Genomic DNA, 25,566 nt, shown 5'->3' on the forward strand with positions numbered 1-25,566 from the left:
TGCGAGTGGGAGAAAAAGAAAAATGGGTCATGTACATCAGGTGAGGAGGTCTGTGAGGAGGGTGGAATAGAAGATCCACTGGATTACATTGAAACAAAAAACATGTGGTTGAGAGAAGAGAGAGCCAGGTAAATAAAGAGAGGATGGAAATGAGTGAGGGGAAATAGAAAAGAACAAATACAAACAGATGGACAGAGACACAGGTCCACTGAGGAATCTAGTGCGTGGTTTGCTACTAGATTTATAGGTGACTCTCTCTGACGTTTGGTGGTAAACCGTCCAGCCTGCAAAAATGAATATAAGAGGGAAGAAGAGAAGAAACAAGAGAGACACTTTGTAAAAGTGCAAACAAACTGGGATGAGAAACCCCCACAATCAAAAGCACCAGAAATGGGTCCTAAGCAGAAATGCACAGAAATCTGAGTCAGTAATAACAACTGATAACACAGGGCTTTATCGCAGGAGCCAATCAAAAAACGAGGAGTGTCGACACTGTTCTGATTTCTACTGGATCCAATAAAATTCACCTTTTAACTTAGCAATGATGTTTTCTGATCTCATCATAGGATGCTGAAAATTGTGTTCAAAGTTTCCAGTAATAGGCAAGATCTGCTCGCACAAGTGCTTTTGTAACCAAAAAAGATAAGATGAAGAAAATGAAATCATGCTGCTCAGAAAAAATAAAAAAATTTAGTTCATCAACATCAGAAATTGGGTATACTAACTGAGGACGTTTGACTTCAATTCAAAACCAAATGCACTGTAACAGAAATATTTCAAAGGCAAGAAATCAGCCAGTCACAGACAGAGGACAGTTTGACTGAGACCTGCACTCAAATATTTTCAGAAAAGTGTTAAAAAATACTTAAACAGCTTTTTGCAGATTATAAATGTTGATTTTATTTAGAAGTTAAACAAAATTTTAAATCAGACTCCAACAACATACCACGATTTAGAGAGGTTGCTTAACATTTTTACAAAAAATGCTACTTCGGTCATTTCATTTTTTCTGCTTTCATCAGTAACTATAGAATATGGTTAGAATATCAAAAGCTTTTGGTCATGTTGTTATTTTCTATCTGATAGTAGTTGTGATGGCCACTTTAATGGGGGAAGAATTTGCTTTTTTAGAGACTAGATAGTTTTATTTTTTTAAAAGCTGTGAATTTCTTCATAACTTACAGGGAATAAAGTGACCCATAAATAAAATCATGATTCATAATTCATGAATCAGAAAGTTGCCATCAGCATATTGGTTCAAGGATGGCACATCTCCTTTTCTCAATCGAAGTGATTTGAGCTGATACATTACAAATGTGTATGTTTACCATTTTGGGATTCATATTTTTGATACACCTGTCTGTGTTCTCCAAGGTAAGACTTCAATCCATCTGGTATCAAAATGTTGCCCATGGATAGAAAGACAACATTTACACACTTAAGTGTTAATCTTTGAACTACCGACTGCCTTTTTCAATGGCATGTCACATCACACACACCTACACACACACACACACACACAAACACACACACAAACAAACACACGTAAATGTATACTCAGAAAAGTGTAGTGTGTACCTTGCCCGGGGCCAGCTTGGTTGGCTGTTCGATCCCCGTGACGCCCAGCATAGATGTTGTCAGAGGAAAAAGAGCCCTTCAAAGAGCAGGGCTGCTGGGTGTGGACCTGCTCTGGGGCGGAGTGTGGCTGGCTGCTGGAGCTTGAGCTGCCACTGGAGTGGGCAGAGCCGTCTGACAGAATGGAGCTCTTAGCTGGGGAGCTGGATGAACTGGCGCCACTGTCACCTGGATGTTGGAAAAATAAAAAAAGGAAAAATGTGAGTCAAAGTGAATCACAGTGTGAATCACACTCTTATGTTTTTTTTTTCAAACCTGACATCATTCGTGTGTTATCTTCTCTCATGCTCTCAAATCATGAACCACTTATCACACAACCATCCCAGCCTACACACCTTTCCTCTCTGCGGAGGTGTTGAGATTGTTTTTGAGCTGCTGCACCATTGGATTGAGCAGTTTCCCAGCCTTTAGCTTGTGTTTACTGGCTCTGCGCCTGCGGCCACTTGGGGGTGCAGCATGAAGTAGGCCAACGTTGGGGGGCAGCGTTTTGCCCAGCTCCTGGTAAAGATGCTCAATCTCGCTCCTCTGAAAAGCCTGCAGCTCAGAGATCTCCTTCATGTGTCTAGTAAGAAGGTAACATAAAGAGAAGAGCAGGAATTCAGGGATTAAGGTATTTCAGTATGACATCTGTGCTCTGCTGTAGATTGTATAATAGAAATGGTAAATAGCTGAATGTGACAGTTGTTGGTGAGTGCTTGTGTGCTTGTTTCTTTACTTTTCTCTCAGTTTCTGTAGTTCTTTCCTCATATCTGCATCCTCAAACTCTGAGTCATTGTCACTGCTGATGTACGATGAGTGGGGATGTCCTGCAGCAGGTGTCGGAGCGTGACCATTCATAGCCACGGGATGTCGACTAGGTGTGTCAGAGCTCTGTTCGCTTTTGCTCCGACCAGAGCGACGCAGGAAAGCCACCGCTCTCTTCATGAGGTCGCTCCCACTGTGCTCAGACAGGGTGTGAGCCGGGGGAGCAGGTTGGGCTGCGGGTAGGGCTATGCTGCTGCTGTCCTCGTCTGCTGAGTCAGAGTATAAGTGAGAAGACTGGTGGTAGAGGTGGTGGCTTGGAGCGTCGACTGTCTGAGCCCGGGGGATGTGGTGTGGTGTGATGTCGGGGCTGGAAATGGAGCTGCCCTGGTAGAAGTTTGGGGGTGCAGAGAAGCGGTTGCTGCTGTGAGGTTTTGATGTTTCAGCCATCTCTTTATCAGCTGCAGCTGTCACACTGGGCTTGCCTACAGCTACACAGTCCTTCTCTTTCCTGCCATGGCCTAGGAACTGGCTGTGAGACCCACCGGAGCCACTAGAGGGTGCTGCGGAACTGCATGAGCTGTGGCTTGTCTTGCTTTTCTCCAGTCGACAAATAACCTCAGGAGGAGTGGGAATGATCTGGGAAGAAGAGAAGTCGAAGTTAATAAAAAAAACAACAAAGAACAAAATGGTGTCTGCTTAAATTGGAAAATGTAATGTTTTGTTAATTATCTGAGCAAAAAAGGCAAAAAACAAACAATGTGTAGAATAAGCGTAAATGACATTTTCATTAAGCAGCAGTGTGTGCCATAGTAAGGGGAAAGGACTCTTACTTGAAAACGGCTTTTGGAGCTACATGAGCGGGGGCCAGTGGCTGCGTCTTGTCCAGTTAAAAGCTTGTTTGAGGCTAACAACAAGAAAGATGGTTTTACAAAACAAGTAACCCTCAAACTATCAGCATTACTATGGGATATAGAGGAGAGATAAGATAAAAGACACCCACCTGCTACTCCAGAGTCACTTAATGCACCAGCACTATCTGTGCGCTCTGGTATCTGAGGCTAAAAAACACAGGGGAAAAAAAAGGTGTATGAGGAAAGCTGCAGTCATCTGAAGTTCTACTCTCCTGTCCTTAGTTTTGTCTGATAGGGTCAGATTTTGATTTGTTTCAGGTAGAACACAAAAAATACACACCATAAGGCTGGGAGATCATGATGAATCACTGTGCTGCAGCTAATCGTAGTTACTTTGTTACACGCCTCCTACTCTTAACACAGTACAGGTTTTGATCTTTTCATCCAGCAGTTGAATCAATAACACAGTATAGGGAAACAATTCAATGACCCTGCCATAAATGACCTCCTACTGTATGACTGAAAGCTTAGGTTTATAGACATAGTATGGTGTTTTACCAGTGGCTCTCCTTTCTTCTTTGTAAGTGCACCCTCAGTGCTTTGACCTTCTGACACTGGAGGGGTGGTGACTCCCTCGGTACTGGAAGTCAGGATCTCAGTCGCAGTGTTGGAGGGCTGTGAGGGAGCATGCTCCTGGTACAACAAGTTTCTTAGCTTCTCATCCAAAGTCTTAATGGTGCAGTCTACAAATTCCACCCTTTTTGGTCCCTCACTGTCTGACTCTCCTGGCCCTCCACTTGCTGGCTGCTGGTGGCTGGACGTCTGAGAGTTCTGTGGGGTTTGATGTGCTGGACTCTGGGGCTGGGAGGTGACAGTCCCAGGCTGCATGGGTGTGGCGTAGGGTTGCTGCATGACCACAGACTGGTGAGGGGCGAGCTGAGGGGGTAGTTCTCCAGTAGGACTAGACTTCTGATTAGTCTGAATGGTTTGAGAGGAGGGCACACCACCAGTTGCTTTTTTATCCACAGCACTAACATCCAGGGATACAGGTGGCACAATAGCACAGCAAGGCATGTCCGTCACCATAGAGACAGCAGAGATGCAAGGCTCCTCCACAGGAAGAGAGCCGTGGAGGCCCGTGCCACCACCAGCAGAGGAGTCATGTTTACCAACACAGGGTGGAGTCTGCTGTGTGCGGGTTTTGTCAACAGTTTGGTCATGAGGTGTGACTGAAGTCTGAGATGCAGGTGGCAGGGTGGAGGAGCTGGTCTGGGCTGATAAAGCCGTGGCTGGTTTTGCTGCTGCGGATGTGTTGCTGCTGGGCCGGGCTGACGAGGAGGCAGAGCTTTCAGATTCTGTAAAAATCAAAAGGCTAATTAGGAACAGAAGAGATCAGGAGTTATAGAGCTAAGGCTTTGATACAAAAGGACCGGGGTCCTGTGTGTGCCATGGTGTTACATCACTGCTTGTCTTCCCCCATCAGGCTCTGTCAGCTGGAGTATAAATCCTGCACTTGGTTTCTGCCTAGAGCCACTGCAGAAGCACACTTATATAACTGACCCTAACGGATAAACCACACAGACGCACTCTAATGCATGCACGGCATCTTCACTATCAGCAGCAGCAAATTTGCATTTTATTCTATAGACCGAATCCTCCCAGCAGAGACAGAGAAAGCCTGATATTAGAGATTTTCACTGAGTAGGTATTAAAACAACCACAAGGGATCCATGAGTGTTAATCTCTGTTTCTGAGTGTGCAGTTTACCCTTGGTTGAAGAGGAGTGAGGTGCAGTCTTTTCTTTGTCTGGAGTAGGGGTCTCAGCCACGGGGCAGATGATGAACCAGCGCTTGCCTGTATGGAGGACTGTCAAGGACAAAAAATTAATATAACATCATGCATGAAACAAATTTTCTAGAGGAGCCAAGCATTGACAGGACCCTTATATAGTTAGTTTGTGATCAGGTATGTTTGATATTGTTCAAAAGTAACTATTTTTCCTTAGTGTATATAGTTTTTAAATTCATCAGCAACAATATGCAACAACCTAGGATGCACTTTGACATCTTTTGATCAGAAACAGCAATTTGAGCTTTGATAGCTCTTCTGATAAATGCAACCTCAAGGGTCAGCCTCCATTCTCTAGTATTGATAAGCCTTGGCTGCAAATGATTCGGTTGCTGGTATTTTCCTGGACCACTTCGGTAGGCACTGACCACTCCAGGTGAAATCCATTTACTTGTCAGTGATTATATAATGATAACTGAGCAGCGTGTTAAAGTTTAAGGGGGTTGGAAATCTTACCATTCTGCTGGTACACTAGCTGTGGGCTGCTGGGTGTGGAGGTCTTCAGTCCCTAAAGAAAAAAGAACGTTCAGTATGTGTGAATCATCTAAATAAGAATTTAAAATGTTTCTCTGTACAGCCGAAAAACCTCAGACACAAACTCATATCTATATTTTACAAAAGCAGAATCCACATTTTAGGCAACTCTGCATGTAAACTCATCTAGAAAGGCCTCCGAGGCTGTCAAGGCAGAGGCACCCAAAGTCAGACTCCGCCGTCACAACTTCTAACTGTCAACAGTTCCTTTCTCACCTCCATTCCCAAAGTGCAAGCTCCATCATTCTGTTTAGGGCTGCCTCCCTGAGCTGAGCTCCTTTCACCCTCAGTGTCCTCACTCAGCATGTCCTCGGCCTTATCCACAATATCCTTCAGCTGCTCAATAAACACTTCCTTTTCTGACGGCAGGATGAAATCATTCTCAACCTGAAAATACATTGAGCGGATACAAAAGCAGCATTTTAGCTCATCAAGTGATGCTGAAAAATAAAAAAACATGACAGGAACAATCGATAAATAATCATGAGAACAAGAAAACTTTTAAAAGAGTGTGCTTTCCTCACATTTTACCATCCAAATAAAGCTCATTTATCACTATTCAACATTCTAGCTTATTAAATCAATGAATCACTTTTGCATTATTTATGTTTGCAAAAGAGAAAATGTCGAGCTCTCATATTATATAACATAATGGAATGCATTTCTTTAGCAAGTGTTTTATGTAGGTATTTGCAATGAACTCCCTCATTCTATTTTTTATAAGTTGATAGAGTTGTCTTGCTATAAATATTCAGCTATCTGATCATCGCAGAATTGGTTGGGATTGAAGGAGAGACAGAGCAAGAGAGAGACAGCCAAAATTTTTACTGCATTGCAGCTGAGAATAGCATCACAGGGAGTTTCAGAACTCTCAGCCATAAGAAAGCATCTCAGGCGATGCCCAGCTTAAATCAGACTTCAAAACTTATACAACAATAGACGAGTCAGAGCCTGTGTTTATTACATACCATGTATGTAGCAATCTCTTCTGGTGCATCTCCGTCCAGGTCGAACTTAAAAGTGACCATTTTATGGTTGTGAGTTTCCAGCTGACACTCGACCATCTTATCCCCTGTGTTACAAACCTGTCACCCAAGCAGACACAGTAACGCAAAGTGGATCATTACAGATTTCTTCAACTAAAAACTGAATTATAAAGTTTCTTGTTGGAGTATAGTTTGGTTACCCACATTTAGCATGTGCAGCTTTGGCCTGTTGACCTTTTCTTGACGAGAACGAGTGCGTGAGGACTTGCGATGGTGTTTGCGGGCTTTCCCTTCACCTCTTCCTCCGTGCGTCCCCTCATAGCCATCACTCATCTCCTTTCCTGATGTGGCATCAGAGTTCAGACTGGTGTTGGTGGGAAAGGGAAAGTAGAATGAGTATCCATTTTTCAAGTGACCCAAAGCCCAAATCTCTTTGTTCTGGAGTGTTTTAAAAATAAAAGAATGTTTCATGTCTGTGTGTTTCAGTTTAAATGTTTAAATCACTGAGTTTGACAAGACAGCTGAGAGGCAATAAGCTGGGACCTGTCATAGCTCTGTCCTCCGGTGGGTTTCTCTGAGGCTTGATCCTGCAGACAGCACAAACACAGACACAACCAGAGAGACTGAATAAATAAGAGTACCATGGTTAAAGCTTATCACTTTAGACTGGCAGAGAGGTAAGGTGATATAGCATCTGTGAGCATTGATGTATGTACGTAAAGTAAGGTCAACAGAGACAGCAGTCACTCATAGCTGAGGAATTGATGACCATACCTCTGTATTGGTCTCAGTTGGAACCAGACTTGCAGATCCTGTGAGAGTACTGGGCTGTTTTTGCTGAGTCACACTGGAACTGGCAGACCCAGATGATGCTCTTTGAGAGTCAGAATGCTGCGGCACAGGGATCTGGCTCTGAACTTGATTCTGGCCTTGCGGGGGCAGCTGGCACTGATTCTTGCTATCCAGCTGGGTCGTGGTGGTGGCTGTGCCAGGGTTCGATCCATTCTGCACTGTCGAGGAGAAGACTGCAGGTTGTGTGAGGTGAGCTGAGGGAACACACTCCGCATGGGGGACCAGGACCTGAAGGAAAAGACGAGATAAATTACGACCATTATTCTCACAAAACCCTTTGAGGACAATGAGAAGTAATAATGTTATAATCAGACATTACTGCCTGATGCAGCTAATATTTGCAATATATATAACACAACTTTAACATGTTAATATTGCCTTTCCTTTCATTTTCATCCCCCCCCCCAAAAAAAAATTTGATTGGTCAAGCAGCATATCAAACACTTAAGCTGCTCTTATTAACAGAGAGCGGTGCACCAAAGGAAACTACGAGACACAAGTTTTTTTTCCAGATACAATGTTTGACTAGTTTGACTTTAACCCTTTAACACTAGAAGTGTCAGTGCCGACACATCGCACTTTGAAGGACCTGAACGGTTTACACAGTTAGAAAAAAAATTCAACTGTTTGTGAGCTGAGACGTTGCTTTTTCAGCTGATATGTGGTTTTTACAGTAATTTCACTCAGGCATTTAAGGAAGGCCGGGATACACACAAGAGTGTGGAGCAGATGGATGACAGGAGCACAGAGAGAACAGAGCTAAATTCTCCTAAAAATTCCCCAAAAAAGATCATCCTTGGTTATTGAACCTCCACTGAGGTTTCTGCATGATCCTGAGACTGAAGGAGCATCTGAAGGAGCAACTTCATGTGAAAAAAAGGTAACATTACGTGGGATAAACTTCGGGATGAATGAAGCTCTCTCTATCTAGTTTTTACTTGGTATACCTAACTATAGTGTAGATTGAGGCTTGTTTTGTGTGGTGACTTTTTTTAGAACAGTTTTATTTGTAAAATAAGAGCAAAATTCATTGTTGATGATGTGTAATAACCTTTTTAGTTCGGTAGTTTCTGCAATGCTGTCAGCAACCTTTTTTGTATTTACAAAATAAGAGACAATGCTCAGAAATGTTAATGTGTTTATCAATGTTCACACCTTAAGTTTATCTTGTAAAAGTTGCTCCTAAAGTTTGATTGCTGCGTTTTTACCTTCATTAAACCTCTAAAATCCAATTCTGTTTATGTTTTGTCTTCATTACTAACCATTTTACTCTCATATAACATACAGTAAATTGGTAGTAACTCTAGATATTCAAAGTTTCAAGTGTTTCAGAGAAATAGGCCAAAGCATTTATTCACAGGGCTTTTTTTTGACCAATTTATAGTCAAAATCAGCAAAAAGGTCCAGACAGACATTTTGAGGCTCAGGTGTTAAAGGGTTAAAATATAAAAGTTCATAATTCTTTATACATAGAGAGGGAGCAAAGTGATTCTAAAAACAAGTTGTTTGTGATACAAACAAGAAGTTGAAAGTATCATGACAGATATAACAATCAAAGGCTTCAGCTCACACCCTCTTGGTAAACATCTGTACTCCATTGTAGCCATCATAATTACCTGTTTTAGAGGCTGAGTGCTGCCATTTGTGGGTGGGTGTGTGTTCTGGGATGTAGCAGTGTGTGTTTGTAAGGGGTGGGTTGCCAAAGCGGGTATAAATGCGAGTTGTGATTGAGAGGCTTCAGATCTAACACTGTGGTGCAGAGCAGCAGTAGGCTGGTGCTGGGGGGACGTGGGTCCCATCTTACCCAACATGTGTGACGGTGAAGGTAAAAGGGACATGGGGACTGGTGACACTAATGCGTTTTCAATATGCAAAGGAGAAAGGGGGGAGACAGAGGGGGTCAAAGGGAGTGTTGGTCCCGGAGAAAGGTAGATGTGGGTAAGAGAAGGGGAAGCTGAAGAGTGAGGGTAGGAGGTTTCACAGTCAGTCACAGCTGTCATCACCTGGACTGTGGGGTACTGTGAGGGAAACTGAAGTAGGAAAGAAGAAAAAAAAAGGAAGAAGCAGAAGAAAATCAAATAATCTAGAGAACCATGTTGAAACATAGTCGAAATATAATCAAAGAAAGGGAAACTGCAGAACATACAATAACTTAAAAGAGATTGTATGTGTGGGCAAAAGTACAGAAATGAACAGGAAATAAAACAGTCAGAAAAGACTTTGTGAAAGCACTGAATAAAATGGTGTTACCTGGGATGAATGTGTGGCTGGTAGAGAGTTTGAAATCTGCAGAGGTTGAAGTTGTTGATGTGCAGCAGCCTGAGCAAGAGACTGCTGAGGAGGATGTGCCTGAGCCGGCAAACTGGAAGCTGACTGGCTTAGATTTTGCCCAAGGCCTTGGCCATCTTGTCCAACCTGAGAAACATTCTGACCAGCCTGAATATTCTACAGAGGAACAAAAAAAAGAGCAGAGAGGAAAAAAAGGGGAAGGAGTTTAATAATGGAAGGGATTCAGGTTTCATCCCCCAGTTTGGAAATCTGCATTTCCTGTTACTGACCCAGATCAGAATCGCTTACATTTTCCATCCTGACCCTAAGTCTGGAATCAGTTTGAGTCTCCTGCACATACAGGAGCAGCGTGTATCACAGACACAGAGTAGGCCACAGAGGGCAGGCGGATGCAGCAGCTAAAACCACTGTTATTGTTTTCATGACTGTTTCCATTATCTCTCTGTTGGCTGATGTCCGGGGAAATTCCTGTTTATTGGACGGCTGATTTTTTTCATTCAACTAATGTCCACCAACACAGCTGCTTCCAATACAGCTGCACCGGGCACCAGATTATAAGTAGCTTCAACCCTAGCATATCCATTAATAACAATATTAGAATGTTGAGGTTCATTATTTCCTCTCCCTCTCACAGTGACAAAGTGTGTTTAGACAAAAATGTTCTACCTGATTCAGGAAAGCAGCAGCACAAAGATAGGGTTGAAACTGATGAGAAATAAAGACAGGGCGAGGTCAGGAGGGGGAACCATAAACAAACTCAGAAGTGGGGCACTTTGAAGGCAGGCTTCTAACAATGTACTGAATACTGATCACAGCATTATGCACTCACCTGGTTAGCTCCTCCATAGCTCTGTGCAGCAGCCGCAGCAGACTGTGCAGGCAGGTACTGGCTCTGACCAGAGGTTGATTGCGTCTGCAGCAGATTGAGGGCAGAATGGGCGTAGCTCTGAGAAGCAGCCTCAGGTGGAGCAGGGTAACTCTGTGTGACAGCAGCCTGCACAGCTGGGGTTGATGTAGGATGAGACTGAGAAGCTGGAACTGTGGACTGGGAAACATCCTGGTTCTGTTTTGGTTCTGCAGCCTTTATGGTGGTCTGACTGTGCTTCTGCAGAGGTGGGGTGTGTACTTGTTGCAGAACAGGAGACTGATGACTTAGAGAATGGTGAGTCGGCTGTTGAGCCATATGTTGGTGCGCAGTATGTTGAGCTTCTTGGCTATGCCGCAGCTGAGGCTGCATAAAAGCCTGCCCAGCGTGTTGCGTTAGTTGTATATTGGACTGAGTATTTTGCGGTAAGGGCTGTTGGTGCTCTTGCTGAATGTGTAGTTGTTGGCTGTAAAGTGCTGGTGTGGAAGAGCTCTGACCAGACTGCTGACTTGGCAGTTTGCCTGAAGCCTGAATCTGTTGTAGTGTGCTGGGAGCTTGTGCAGGATGACACTGGGCTGTGGCTGCAATAGTTTGGGTTACAGGTGCAACAGAAAAGCTTTGTGCTGGCTGCTGCATTGGCAGCGTGGCTGCTGCTGCAACTGCAGACTGTTGCTGAACTGCACAGGGATATCCTGGTGCAGACGGAGCCTGTTGCTGAGATGGAGCCACACAATTCTGACAAGTTTGTTGGACATTCATTGTGCAGGTCAAAGAGCCTGCTGTTGCTGCCTGATGCTGTTGGTGGCTTTGTGTATGGTAGACCTGTGCAACATGCTGTGGCACGGCAGATGCTGAAGCTTGTGTCTGTTGCACACTTGGAGGTGTGAAGCTAGCAGCACTGATTGACTGCTGGATGTTGAATGAACTTAGACTAGTTGGATCTGGAGTTGGAACACTTTGTTGGCCAGCATATGGAGCAGTAGGGTAGCTGTGTCCAGGCTGGAGGTACTGTAGTGTTGAGTGCACTGCTGCGCTGGATGAGGGCAGGCCCTGTACAGAGGGTGGATTCTGGTGACCTATGGAACTATTCTGAAGACATAAAAAAGAGAAAATTATATTAGAGTTTCCTGTGAGTAAATTTAACGGGCCAAGTTTAAAATCCCACAACTGTGCCTTCTACACGTCAAACAGGATGCAATTATAATGACAGGATGAGGGATAAAAATAAGGTATTGAAACATCTGCTTCAGCAATGAGCAGGCGGTGACAGGTGGGTGCTAAAATAAGAAAATAAATGAGAAATGGTTAAAGAGGCAGTGAGACGCAGATCAGACAGCTGCCCCTTCTCCTTCAATTAGAGATCGTCTCTCCAAGCCAAGCTGAGGTGCAAGATGGCCTTTGCATTGGGCCAGTAAAGCAGGAAGGAAAAATGTTAAAAGTCTAGGTCAGTTCTAGAGGGGATTGGTTAATCAGCAGGGAAAAACAGTCTGTTAGAGATTTGTGCCATTGTCTCCGGACAGGAGCAAGCTTATTATTTTAACAGGGCGATCAGCTCAGAACGCCTACGCAGGCAGACAGACTCAGACATTGGACAGGATCTTAGGACGGCTCCATGCAGAAAAACGCTGTGACTGCTACAGTCAGGGCAAAATTAAGTTAAGCAGGTGTTAACCCCAAAGGGGTAACTAAAGCGACTTGACTGCTGTTATAACCTACCACTCCCACAGCCCTGGTAACTTGCTGCTCTCCGGCACAGAATCTATCCTCGCAGTTCTGACGTGGATCTTGTTCTGCAACTGAACTGCAACCCGGGAGATGACTCTTCAGGCTGCTGTCTCCGTCATTGCAGGAAAGCCTGTGGGCAGCTGTTGTTTGACAAGGTGCTGCTTTACGGCTTATTATTTTGAACAGCGACTGCTGAAGCAGTGAGAAATCAGAACAATCATTTTTCAGGCGTCCGTAACCTGGAGTTGTTCTTGTGGCACTACAGAACGGATGTTGTTTAAAGTCACATGGACAGAGGTGTGCTGGAATGACAACAGAAGGGCGACAGTGACTGCCTTCTCGTGGCCTTAGAAGAAGCAAAGAGAGACAGGCCTGGCACACTTGGCTTTGATGCATTGCATAGTGGTGGTTGTGGTGGGAAGACAAGCTCAGAAGACTGCTAAGGTCAGAGTGTCTGCGACCACCATGTGCATGAAAGTTCTCAATCTTTGCTTCTGATGATTGTCTGATGCTGGTATCACTGAGCCGGCGGTACTCTGTATGTGGGCAGACAGGGGACACCTGCGGAACAGGCGGAGTACTCTGGGAGGGGAGCCCATCCTCGGCTTCTGAGTGAAGCTCAGAGGGGCTAAGAACAGGCTCAGACGGGGTAAGAACAGGCTGGACCTCTGGTTCAGTCAGGGTTAGACTCATTGATCTCTGAGAATGAGTGGACTGGGCATGGAGTCCAGAAACATGGTTTGCACTGCGGGTGTCAATAACGGGGGCACTTCCTCTTCGGGCTGCAGCTCCCAAACGATTCCTGAGCTCTGGGCTCAGTGTCGCCCCCCATACTTCACCCTTTTCACAAGAACGAGGTCGATCTGTCAGGACGGGCATACCACTCTGGCACTGATCGAAATGCAACCCAAAAGCAAAACACATGTTACTTAAAATAAAAGTCTCAAAACCAAAAATACAAAGAAAAACACATGATGAAATGAGAGTGAACATGTCTGATTTAAAAAGTGTAATGTACAAGTTGTGCAGGTGGCTGTTGCTAAGTATGGATGCCGGCCTTTGTTCAGTATCAAGGCTACATGAGCACTGAATGCTTTCATACAGCTTGTTTACTTTAATAAGTCTAAATGTACATGGCCCACCTGGGTGTGTATACTTATGATACAGACCTGCTGTGTTGCCATAGTAATGGGCTCCAGCAGGGACTGGTAGAGGACACTCTGTTGGCTGCTGTGGGAGTCTGAGTACACAGTTGAGCCCATACCACTGTCAAGTGTGCTGTCTGCTGCAAAGAGATGAAGATCACACACTCATAAAGAAATCAAAGATGAATCTCATTTCTGTCAGTGGAGAGGAGGAGTATCTCTTACATGTCACTGAGGTTGCACTAGCTGGTAGGTTACGCAGCCTGTTATGCTGGTCTACCTCTGGCTCTTCTGGTTCCAGCAAAGGTTGTCCTAATTGTGCAGCCCCAGCAGGGATTCCCTGACATGACAACATCTGGGCCCTAGGTCCCCCTTCACCTTGATCTGCTGCGACTGCAGCAGACACGGTTCTCTCTCTTCTCCATTTGATCAGAGCCACACGATCCCTGATCGACTTTCCCACAGTCTTAGCATCGCTCTCGTGGAAGAAGCCAGACTCCACCTGACAAGAAGAGGAAAGAATATAACTTCCGGGATATTTTTAGCATGGAGCATGTGAGAGACGAGTGGCTGCACTGAAAAGGGGGAGTGTGCAAAGTAGAGAGAAGAGCAAGTGAAGGAAGGAACAGAAAATCTATTTTAAGGGGCATCAGAGCAGTGGGAGGGTGTTCCTTTCGTCAGCAGCTTTGTTCACTGCTCAAAAAAGACGGGAACATCTGCAAATGACAGAGATTAGGCACAATGCTTGAGACACATTTTGTACATTAAAATATTTCACAGTTTTTGACTGATATGGTAAAGTCAAATAAAAACTGCCTGCAGAGCTTTAGCTAATTATATACTTCTGAAAAACTGAGATAAATGTCTGCAGATAAATGACTCATTAGAGTAAATGAGCAGTCAAAGACATGGGGGCATTCTGGCTGCAAAAAATGAATGTGTGTTGGTCTACATGTCTTCTCTCATCACCAGTTATTACAGAGTAGCCTTTAGACTTCTTTTTAGAGTTTCACAGCCTGGTGGAGGCCAGAACAGCCCAGACAAGTGGAGGGAGAGAAAGACACAAAAAACAAAAAGATGTGTGGGAGACACAGAGAGCTTGCAACAAAGAATAAGAACACATTGGTGAAAACAGGAGACGAAAAAACAAGCAAGTAAGCAGGTTTTCACTCACTGTCTTACTTACGTTTATCAGTATTTTAGTATGTGGACGTCTTCTTTTTCATACCACATGCATGTCTGGAGACTAACATGGAGACCTCAAAGCTGACACAGCTCACTATCTTGTTGTACAAGAACATACTGTACGTATGCACACATCTCTGTCAGACACTTGATAACAGATAGTTTTTTTGAGAGTTTGTCCTGTTATACTTTCACCAAAAACTAACCCAGGCTGTCTGAAGACAAATATTAGTTTGGTTGAGCTGTTGAGTATCCCGTGTTTCTGTTTCCAATAATTTAATAGTGCTAAAAAAATGTGGGTAAGTTGACAATTTTGAAGCTCTAGGCAAATATTATCAGGGCCTACACACAGAGAGAAGTCCTCTAGGAGCACTAATATATCAAACACTTACAGGAAAAGCAATAAAATCAGGACAGAGAAGCTGGAGAAAACTATGTAAACACAAGGGAAAAAAACAACCACAATCAGTGTATTCCTGGCAAAGCAGATTGAGATATCATCAGCAATCTGCATGTGCGGACATTCCTGATGAAAGGATATGGGCTGGGGAACAGCTGGGACACATCAAGCCAAACGGGAAAATTATTACCACCACCGTGGTCAAATCAACTTTTTACAGAAAATTAAAGTTTGCTAATAAGATGACTGCCAATTTTCTTGACTGCAGACAATGGGATGTGTGCATAATCCAAGTTACAGGATTCCAATATATCTCAGTGTACTTTCAGACTAAATTTTCTCTGATTTCTAATTTTACAATCTTAAATTATTTACTCACCATCTCCTGTGCCACAACCTCAGGAACCTCTTTCTCTAAGTCAAATGTGAACTCAATGGCCCCAGTCTCTTTGTATTTTCCTTTCAACTTCTTATGATCTTCCACCCAAAGTTTTAGGGCAATCGATGCCTTTTTGCAGTCATCCTCTTCAGCCAGCTCTACTCGTACCCCCGTGTCTTCAGCGAAGAAAGCATGGTTTAACAAGTCCTTAATCGTGTACCTAGGAAGAGGAAGACCAAAGCTTAAGACTGTGGAAAATATATATTTCTACACACTCATGCCACTCAAGTGAAGTGTACAGTCTTTGCAGATAAGTATCAAGATAAGCTATGCTGCAAGGACATCTTGGCCAAGTATGTTGTGTTCTGTATGCATGTTATACATACACATGGATTAACCGTGTGATAAAGGCACTTTCTGAGTCCAGCTCTGCTTCAATGAAAAAAAAGCTACTAGGAGCTAATTAAGGGTTATGTTCTCCAGTGTACACAAACCCATTGTGTAACAAAAATGAAAAACACCCTGCGGCTTTGGTGGGAGACTGCAATGCTGCTGAGAGCCCAACTGTCAGCGCCACTGCAATGAAGCGGGGGAGGTGAGAAGAGGCTTGAAAGATGAGAGGGCACCTTGTGGGCACTGTTGGCCGGACACTGGACAATGCTGGCGACAGTCACTCACCGCTCTTCTTTCTTTTGGCAGATACACTCCCCAATAATCTCCTTGATTTCAGGATCCATGACCTTGTTGTAGCTGGCTGGCTTCACTCCCTGAGGAAAAGGAAATATAAACAAAATGCTGAAGTCTCACCATGACAGGGTACTGTGATGATGCAAAACCATGATATGGAAGAAAAAAATCTGGAAGAACAAGTGTGGGGATGTTTTTTTTAAGGAGATTATGCCCCAAATCTTATCTTTTCCTTTTGCACTCTTGTACCCTGCAGACTTGTTATCTTTGACACAGGATGGCAGCTGGTCTACTTAAATCCACGTCCGTTTCACTGGATTCCAAAAAGGGAATTGCATTGGTATAGCTGCAGTGAGACTGTCCTGGTTCCTGTTGTTACTCAGTAAACAAGAACACTTGAAAAGATGATCTTAAAGCTTCAGTACATCTACTGTTAAAGATACTTCACATTTATTGATAGACAGGGACAGCAAGAGTGGCTGAAGAGGTACTTTAGCCACATTCCCAGTGTTTTTATTATGGGAAGTTTAATGCGCAATAAATTTGGTTAGATGACTCATTCCCATTCTTCTTCTCTCTTAATTCTACATTCTTCTTCGCCAAGTGCTCTGACCTTCTCTACACATCTTTTTATTTTCCACTTTTCTTTTCTTTATGGTTCTCTGAAAAGTGGTTGGCCTTCTTAACAAAAATAAACCCTGTTGTCTTGTCAAAAGAGAATAGTTAAAACACTGGTTTTATCTTTTGTAGATTATGATGACGTGATTTATAGACATGTTTTGTTTCAACTCTCAGGCCTCTGGACTCTGAAAACCATTCTTATAATGTTAGAGGGTAGCTTGACAGTAAGGGCTTTAAAAATACTGAAACACTCATTGGAGTGGTGTCATAGATCCTATATGGCTTATTCTTTATTCTGGTTCTGAAAGTCCCTAAAGTTTTTACTGAACTTGGTCAATCGGCTTTTTCCTTTGATGCCCCGAACAAACTCTTATGAAAGTTTCTTTTCCCTGTTTTACACAATTTGAGTGAAGCTATTTCCACATGCTGCGTCTTGTTTCTATCTGTTTTATGTGTCTGTGGTTTCACCAACATTAGACATGAGGGAAGTCTTAATGTCCTTTAGATAATTAATCAAGGTTTAGAAAAGAATGAAATGACTTCTGGGGTATTGACCCACTCATGAGATTATTCGTCTCAGAGAAGTCACTCTTAGGAGTCACTTTATGCGTCTAAGATAAAATGTTTATGCACCCTTTGGTTTATAATTCTTACCAATTATACAGCTGTGCAAAGTGTGTATGTGTGTGTGTGTGTGTGTGTGTGTGTGTGTGTGTTAGGAGAGTAGTATAAAGCTATCAGGGTTTCTCTTTGATCAATCCCCTATTAATATCCTGCAGTGGTCCCTGCAGGCAGATCTAATATGCATACTGTAACAATACAGAGAACAGCATTCAGAGACAGCTGCCCTGATGCTGCCCAACCACTGATATGGGCACAGAGGGCTTCTCTTCTTTAACAGCAGGTGAAAGAGTCATCTTACAGAGTCTGATGCTGCCAAGTCTGAGCAGAGGAAAATCAATACTTTTCATCAAATCAGGAAGTCCATCATGACTTTAGACACCCCCCTGATCTAAAAACAGTTTGCTCTAAGCTTTGCTATCAGAGGCAGACTCTGTGAAAACGGAATGGAATACAGCCTTCAGGCTTTGTCTAAAAAACAAAGCAGATCTGGACTCCCTCTGTGACACCATATGGCTCATTAGTTTTTTTCACCCTAGAAATTCAAGGATGAGGATACATCAAGCTGAAAACAACACAGGGGATTTGTAGTATAGCTGCATCCCTGCATTTAAAAACTCCCTGGATGTACTGCATAATGTAGGGGAGTCCTGCAGCTAAAACATTTCTATCACCTTTTTCAGGATCACTGAGCATCCCTGTATTTTTACAAAGTGCTCACTTCTGTCTTTACTGCCTTTTTTCTCTAAATATTTCTAATACATAGTGTGAATTATTTTTTAGATGCGTTGGTGAAAATTGAACTCACGCTGGTAACTTTGCGGTATATCTGGGCAGCGTTTTGACACTCTGAATAAGGATATTCTGAGGTGGCCATCTCTAGCATACACATGCCAAAGGCGTAAACATCCACAGCCTCATCGTAGTGCTCCTCGTACATCTCTGGTGCCATAAACTCTGGGGTCCCTAAAGACAGAGATCAGAGACAGATAAATGGGTTAGTCCCTTTTTTAAACAAGCATCACCCTGCAAAGAGACATGCCAATACCTCCTACCTATGACACTCTTTGCAAAGGAAGCAGCCTTTAGAGTTGCCAGTCCTAAATCACCAATTTTGACCGAGCCTGTGGGTCCAGTGATAAAGATGTTATCACATTTGAGGTCCCTGTGAATGATGGGAGGGGTCCTGGTGTGGAGGAAGTGAAGGCCTTTCAGGATCTGTCTGCACCAGCTTCTCAGCACCTTGGGCTTCATGACCTTAAAACGCTTCAGGTAGCTGTTGGAAGAAGAGAGACTCATTAACTAATGACCATAGGAGTTTAAGAATATTTTATTGTTTTTTTAAGATGAAGAAAGGTATGTAGAGATTATTCAGGCGTGTATTCATAGGGGCTATTGACACAACAACGGTTTTAGGGTGAAATGCAAAATTATTTTTGTGTTTTGGCCTTACATTTTCAGAAGTCTGCGTTTTAGCCAACCTAAAACGCAAACTTTTGAAAATGGCCTCCAGAATGGAATTTTTCAATACAACAGTACTGTTACAATTGTCATGGACTATCGTGTTCTGCTTGTATCTGATGGCTGTCTTTCAACAAAATGTGCATCTGTTGCTCCACTTCTGCACTTAGTATTCGCCAGTACACCATGAGTGCGTCTCAAAGTGATAATTTCTTGCCCCCTCTCTCCTATCTCCTTCGCGGCACTGGAAGTACTTTCTGAGTCGCCATTTTGAAGACCGTCCCAAAGAGATAATTGTGCTCGGAGGAGAGAGGAGGGAGAAGACTGATCAGAAGAGCTAAAATCGAAGAAGCACGAGAGCTGGCTTTGCGGAAGTCTTAGCACTGACAGACACACCCCATACGGAATATCACTCTCTGATTGGATGCTGCAGGAGCTCTGACTTCTCTACATGAAACTTCATAAACAGCCCCTGGGGAGAGGATGTCCCATTGCTCTAAAAACGAATCTCCTCCTTCCTCCTTCCATGCCTCTTTGGTGGGAGGGACCAAGACACAAGTAGAGGAAGGAAGGATGGAACTTTATCGCTTTGAGACGCACCCAAAATCGGCTCAACTCTACTTAGGTTAGGATTTGCCAAAAGTGGCTTCTGAACAAGACAGTTATGGCACCACCTACAGACCTGGCATGCTTACTACAGCGTTTTCAGGTTCTCAGCATTTCCGTGTGAACGCAGATTTTTTTCACTGCGTTTTAATGTTTTCGGATGAAAGGTTGTCGTGTAAATGGGGCCTTAGTCTTCAACTAGCACTCACGTTTTTAGCGTTCCTGATGTCATGAGTTCTGTTACCAGCACAATGCACTTCTTTCCTTTCATGGGAGATTCCCAGAAGTCATAGAAGCGGACTATGTTTGGATGCTGAAGCCCCTTTAGCATCTCTGCCTCCTCCTTGAAGCGCTGTCTTTCCACTTTGGACAGCTTACGATCCTAACAAGAGAGAGAGAGAGAGAGATGGTGAAAATAAAATAGGTATGAAGCCTTAATGATAACTTACTTATTTTATCATCTGTGTAAAGCCAGATGGAAGAGGCCGCCAGCTTGGAAGCACTTCACTGCACATTTTAAATCATGCATACAGTATGTGGGAAAAACAGTGAGTGAGGGTGGGGTAAAGGGACAGTCTTTGAGCCATATACACATCACTAATTGGACCATATGTATATCAAAGCTAATAACTGTCAGCAGCTGTGTGTGGGAAGAATCCACATCAATAGATTTCTCAAGCAGAAACAAGAACCAGCCTTGATAACATGAATGTGTTTGATCTTTAAAGGATATTCTAAGATTCTGGCCTGTAACACGTGACTACATAAGAGCATGACAGCAACAGAGGCTCATGGGGGAAATGAGCCCACACATTTACATGGTCACACCCACTACACACTGCGGCTAAAGGTTACATGTCATCGATCGCCTCCATCTTTTTCCACCTCCTTCACATGCTAGCTCACTCACATCTACTACCTTTACTCCTTTTCCCCCTCCCCCTATCTGCAATCTGTCTCCTTCTCTGCACCCCTAACACCAGCCACTCCCAAACGTCTCCTGCACACACACACAAACACATCTTGGTACCACTCTGACGGCACCTTGCTCTCCGTAATGCCAGGTGATTTTCTCACAGAGTGTGCTTTTTTTTTTTTTTTTTCAATCTACTATAGCGTTGACTTACATAACACACACATACGCGCAGCATCGAGCATTAGCTGGAAGCGAGACCCCACCCCTCGAAGAGATGGATGACACTGCTGATGGAATGCAATGAACACAACCTCGCCAGATCTGATCCATTTAATTATTCAACCACAGTGGACTCCCAGTGAGATGTAAAAGCAGAGAAAATACAAAGTCAGCCTGAAAGAAGCTAAAAATAAAAACAACCAAGCACAGTGGAATGTGATGCAGTGTGTTAAGGAGCAGACCGGTAGGATGATAAAGCATGGTGTGTGTGTGTGTCTGTGTGTGTGAATGTGGCATATCAGGTTTTGTGTGCAAGTGTTTGGGGGGTGGGGATTTTCACTGCACTCTTCTAACGGCCCATGAATTATTCAGTTCTGCAGAGAACCCTTTCGACTGAGGCAAGCTGAGCAGTGGAAGGCTGGGGCTGGGACGCCTAAGTTGGGCTGGGTTATCCCCAAGTGCTCCTTTCTGCACAGGAGCAGCACGTGGACTGAAGTTTACCTAAAACAGAGGTCACAAAATCGGGGCAGCAGGGGACAACAGGAAAGAGCTAAACGCATCCTTCTCCCTCAGGCCCTGCAGGTTCCTCCCATTTTAAACTGCTTATCTCCTGATCCCCCCTCTCATCACCTCAACCCTCATCTAACAGGAATCATGCTGCTTTTTCTATCCTACCCCCTTAACAAAAAGTGTTCCCTGACTTCAAATCACGCATCCACACCTTCATTTGTTCTCCAACTTCTTCTCAGCAGACACTGGAGCCTGAAGCCGCATGTAGCTTCAACACTATAGTGTGTTTGTGCACAGGATAGTGAGATCTGCATGGCACGGAAGCATCAATATATGAAACTTTCTGTTGTGTTTAAGGTCTGGCTCATTATTCCGAGTCCTGAAGTGTGCAAACCCTCATAAACAGACTGTTTAGCGTTTCTTTGTGTATGTTTTTGGATGTCTGTCAGGTCTGGGCTGAACACCAGGCTTAAGAAAGATTCAGCCTTCTGCAGAACAGTGTGGTGCCACCTAGAAAAGGTTAGACACACAAAAAATACCATACACAGGGTATCAGCACACACACACACAAACATACACACACAGACTGTGCACTGTACAGGTTGGCTCCACTGTTTCCAGCCATAACATAATGTATGAATGTGCTGACTTTGACGTTCTGTAGCTTTCTGCAGCTCATACCTCAACATGTAATTAAAGAGATATCATCAGTGGGTCACTCAGTTCATGGAGTCCGTGGATGCTGGAAGGAATAGGGAAGAGCAGGACTGGGTGATATGGCCTAAAAACAAAATCTCTGATTTTTTTACAAAAAAATTTAATTTACATTTTCCACCATTTTTTTCCTAGCTGTGACAGAGACAAGTCAAAAACATTTTTTTCAATTTTATCAAAAACTTCATAAAAATAACCTCTACTTTCACAGAACTTGGGACCCCTTTCCCTCCTATGTTAACTCTCTAACCTTACTAGACTCCTAAAGCTAACTGCAACTTCTCTCTCTTCTTTCTCGCTTTTTTTTATTCATTTATCTACTTTTTATTTATTAATTCTTATTTTACTTTGTAAATGTTTTGTCATCACTTTCATTTATTGGCAATCATTGTTTTCACTGCTTTAACTCTTGTTGCTGCCACTATGACTGCTTAATTTTGTTTCTGATATTAATTTTTGTTATTATTATCACCCCCTTTTTTTATTTATTTATCTATTTATATTTTTATTTATATAATTTTCTTTCTCTCTTCATTTTTCCTTAAATTATCATTTCTTTCTATTTATCTTGTACAGTGAGCATAGCACACCTGGGTGGGTGGGTTGGTGGGGATGGAGGATATTTTGTGTTTTGTCTGTCACTCAGGTTCTGTTCAGTATTCTTTTGTTAAGATCTTGGAGAAATGTCTTGAAAAGAAAAAATGTCAGACTTGTCACTTGGAGATATACTTGTACACTGTTCATGATGTCTTTTAAAGTCTGCACAATAAATACATGTATAAAAAAAAAAAAAAAAAAAAAAAAAAAAAAAAAACCTCTACTACCCTCCTGGAATTGGAGTTTCAGCTCTGCCCATCGTTGCCCTGTTTCCCTCCCCTCATTATATTTTCACAAATCATGATCCATCCATATCACCAGAAAAAGGGGATTTTCTTATCTAGAGTGGAGATTTTCTGAGAAAAACTAATGTATATTTCTTCACTATTTTCACTAAGAGCAGCAGATTTTAGGTGTCAGTAACATTATCAATAATCTACAGGTGAAACTGAATGGGTCCCAGCTTTGTAAATGTTTCATTTAAAGATCTAAAGCAAACTCCTGAAAAAGTGATAGCTAGAAAACAGAGTATTAAAGGAAAGGGGTTTGAATGTCGAATGATAAGAGGTCTAGTTTTACATTGAACTCTTTTGGGAGGGGGTGGAATTGGATTTTTTTTTTTTAATAAAACGAAACAAAACTTGAATTAATCTATAAAATCGATTTATCCCCCAGGCCTAGGTAACAGATTATCATGCTTGTCCTGGGAACTTTGCAGGCTAATGCACCATGTAATTGCAGAGGTATGTGTTCAAATCAAATTCCTGGCCTCATATCACATGTCATCTCCCGGACATACTGTCCATTTCAGAAGAATGTGCCCTTATTCTACAGAGATGAAGATCAGTTCAGCTTCTAAACCTGAGGATCTACGGGTCTATAAGGGACTGAATTCTCAATTAGAGGAACTTATTGGTTTAAGGTGAAGGCTCTAGCTGTATTCCAGACAGATTTAAAACAAAATGCAGTTTTTATTATGATTTCACAGCTAGAACACAGCACCAACATGGCCTGAGTTTGGTATTTGAATTACACTGTACCCATATGTGCTGCAGAATGTACGGTATGCACTGCTAGATGGTATCGCTCCAGCTGTCCACGGCAAGCACAATACCAAGCTAAGCCAACTTTGAAGCAGCAAAATTCACCCTGATGATGGCTGAACCACACATTCTGAGTTTCTATGAGCCAATCCATGGGTTTCAAAAAAACTGCCATACTAGTAGGTGAAACAATAACATCCTAGATTACCAGAAAGTGTGAGATCTCTGTCCTGTCCTCCAAGTTTGAGACTCCTTCCAAAGAGCTATTATTTCAAATAATGCACGAAAAGTCCCAAGAGTTATCAAAACAAACAGCGGAAAGAAATGAAAAAAGAAAGCTTGTCTGAGTAATGTTGTTAGAATTACTAAGCTTGATTATTTTCCTATCATACTCCTGCGGAGAGCATGGAAAACATGCACACACTCATTCACACGCACAGCCTAATATAAGTCAGTCAAACAATGAACCATGGGAGAATAGTTAAGCAATATCTCCAAAAACACACATTCTAATTCAGCAGAGAGCTCTGTAAGCATTTTGATAGATTTATCATTACACAGGAATTTCAAAAACAAACTGCTGCGCTCATAAAATCATCACAAAAAGTAACTGTGTATGCAAGCGCGATCCAGGCCCAGTTAAAACATTGTTTCACTAACTAAAGAATGTTTTTCCCCGGAGTATGGTGTAAGGTTACTGTCAAAAGATCTGTGCGTATACACAGGGTGCCACTTTTTGATTGATAAACAAACACAGCAGAGCGCTAAAGGGAGCTACAGCAGGATAAGTGCCTCCTATTGATTATTCACCATCACAACCCAATTGGTTGAAGGGGAGCTGTGGGACTTCAAAGTGGAGGACGGACAGGTCTCGTCTCTGGATCATCAATCTAAGAGACGTCTGACAAACCAACAAGAACGGGTGATGGATGCTGAAGATGTTCTCAAGCAGGGAAAAACTTTTTACTTTATATCCACTTTCTCAGTAGCAGAAAACTCATGGGTAATATATTATTAACACTGACTCCCATCTGTCTTCAAACGGTGCATTCTTCCTCCCTCTCACACTCTTAGCATCACTAACAAATTGATTTAGAAAGGCAAAAAAGGTCAGTCATGACATTTACCAAGATGGATTCTTCACTAGCATAACTGAAATTAGATACCCAGATTAAGGATGTGAACAGCCTTACATAAGTCTTCAGCCTTCTGATAGACCTGGAGCTTGAAAATAGACCAAGATACCACAAAACCATGCATTTTATGATCAACTGGTTTAATACAAGAATTTTTTAAATTTTAAGGTGTGATAATCATTAGAGCAATTCACTGCACACAGGAAAATGTAGGTTTATTTTAAAACTTACCATAAGCCTGATTTTAATTTCACTGCTTATTAGTTTTAGAGTAAAGAAAAGACTTATCGAAAAGATTTCTCCTTAACCAACTCCACTGGAACAATGGTCTTCAGTAACATGGAAAATGACTCAACATAAAGTCAAATGTATACAGCACAGATGTTTGTTCTTCCCAAGATTATCTTACTGTCTGTCCTGAAGGTCAGGAATGAACCTGGGGAAAAAGCTTTCAGGTTTGCTCTCTCTACCTTTAACTACCAACAAAAAGACTTGAGACTTGGTGAACTGGGCTCACTGGATGCTTTTAAAGAGATTTTGAATGATTTGGAATTGGAGGCTAATAAATATCTGCAGATGTTTCTCAATTGTTTGTTGTAAGGTTTTGAAACTCAGAGGTATGGGTATGGTTATTGTGTTGAGAGTGGGGACACTCTTGGAAAAGAGATTCTTAATCTCAAAGAGCCTCTTCTGGTTAAATAAAGTTTACATAAAATAAAATAAAATAAAATAAAATAAAATAAAATATAATAAAATAAAATAAAATGAAATAAAATAAAATAATAAATAGAATTAAAAAAATAAAGGTTACATAAAATAAAATAAAATAATTTATAGAATACAAAAAATAAAGGTTACATAAAATAAAATAAAATAATTTATAGAATATATATATATATATATATATATATATATATATATATATATATATATATGTTAGCAACTTTTTTAATACAGAGAAACTATTTGCATTCTTAGTGCTGTCACAAAGTTCAAA

At 42.4% G+C, this 25,566-nt stretch overlaps 1 protein-coding gene across 7 annotated transcripts in view; it reads right to left on the reverse strand.

Moving 5' to 3' along the window:
• LOC141799709 (serine/threonine-protein kinase WNK2) overlaps positions 1-25,566 on the reverse strand; it is a 43,720-nt gene that overhangs the window by 5,796 nt on the left and 12,358 nt on the right. For 2 of the 7 annotated variants that reach the window (XM_074682026.1, XM_074682023.1), the window contains exons 3-27: positions 19,644-19,816; positions 18,423-18,643; positions 18,176-18,333; positions 16,117-16,205; positions 15,439-15,658; positions 13,700-13,976; positions 13,499-13,614; positions 10,569-11,693; positions 10,406-10,444; positions 9,701-9,895; positions 9,067-9,480; positions 7,373-7,678; positions 7,142-7,185; positions 6,803-6,962; positions 6,581-6,697; positions 5,829-5,999; positions 5,535-5,586; positions 4,998-5,096; positions 3,789-4,585; positions 3,380-3,437; positions 3,210-3,283; positions 2,351-3,015; positions 1,971-2,197; positions 1,579-1,803; positions 186-284 (exon numbers count right to left, since the gene is read on the reverse strand). In XM_074682026.1, coding sequence (XP_074538127.1) covers positions 186-284; positions 1,579-1,803; positions 1,971-2,197; positions 2,351-3,015; positions 3,210-3,283; positions 3,380-3,437; positions 3,789-4,585; positions 4,998-5,096; positions 5,535-5,586; positions 5,829-5,999; positions 6,581-6,697; positions 6,803-6,962; positions 7,142-7,185; positions 7,373-7,678; positions 9,067-9,480; positions 9,701-9,895; positions 10,406-10,444; positions 10,569-11,693; positions 13,499-13,614; positions 13,700-13,976; positions 15,439-15,658; positions 16,117-16,205; positions 18,176-18,333; positions 18,423-18,643; positions 19,644-19,816 — 6,121 coding nt within the window. The remainder of the gene's footprint in view (positions 1-185; positions 285-1,578; positions 1,804-1,970; positions 2,198-2,350; positions 3,016-3,209; positions 3,284-3,379; positions 3,438-3,788; positions 4,586-4,997; positions 5,097-5,534; positions 5,587-5,828; positions 6,000-6,580; positions 6,698-6,802; positions 6,963-7,141; positions 7,186-7,372; positions 7,679-9,066; positions 9,481-9,700; positions 9,896-10,405; positions 10,445-10,568; positions 11,694-13,498; positions 13,615-13,699; positions 13,977-15,438; positions 15,659-16,116; positions 16,206-18,175; positions 18,334-18,422; positions 18,644-19,643; positions 19,817-25,566) is intronic. The other 5 variants (XM_074682029.1, XM_074682027.1, XM_074682024.1 and 2 more) reach the window with 4 other exon arrangements.

This window comes from Halichoeres trimaculatus, unplaced genomic scaffold (assembly GCF_033239565.1).
Source record: "Halichoeres trimaculatus isolate MK-OKI-2021-1 unplaced genomic scaffold, fHalTri1.1 fHalTri1_scaffold_11, whole genome shotgun sequence".
NCBI lineage: Eukaryota > Metazoa > Chordata > Actinopteri > Labriformes > Labridae > Halichoeres > Halichoeres trimaculatus.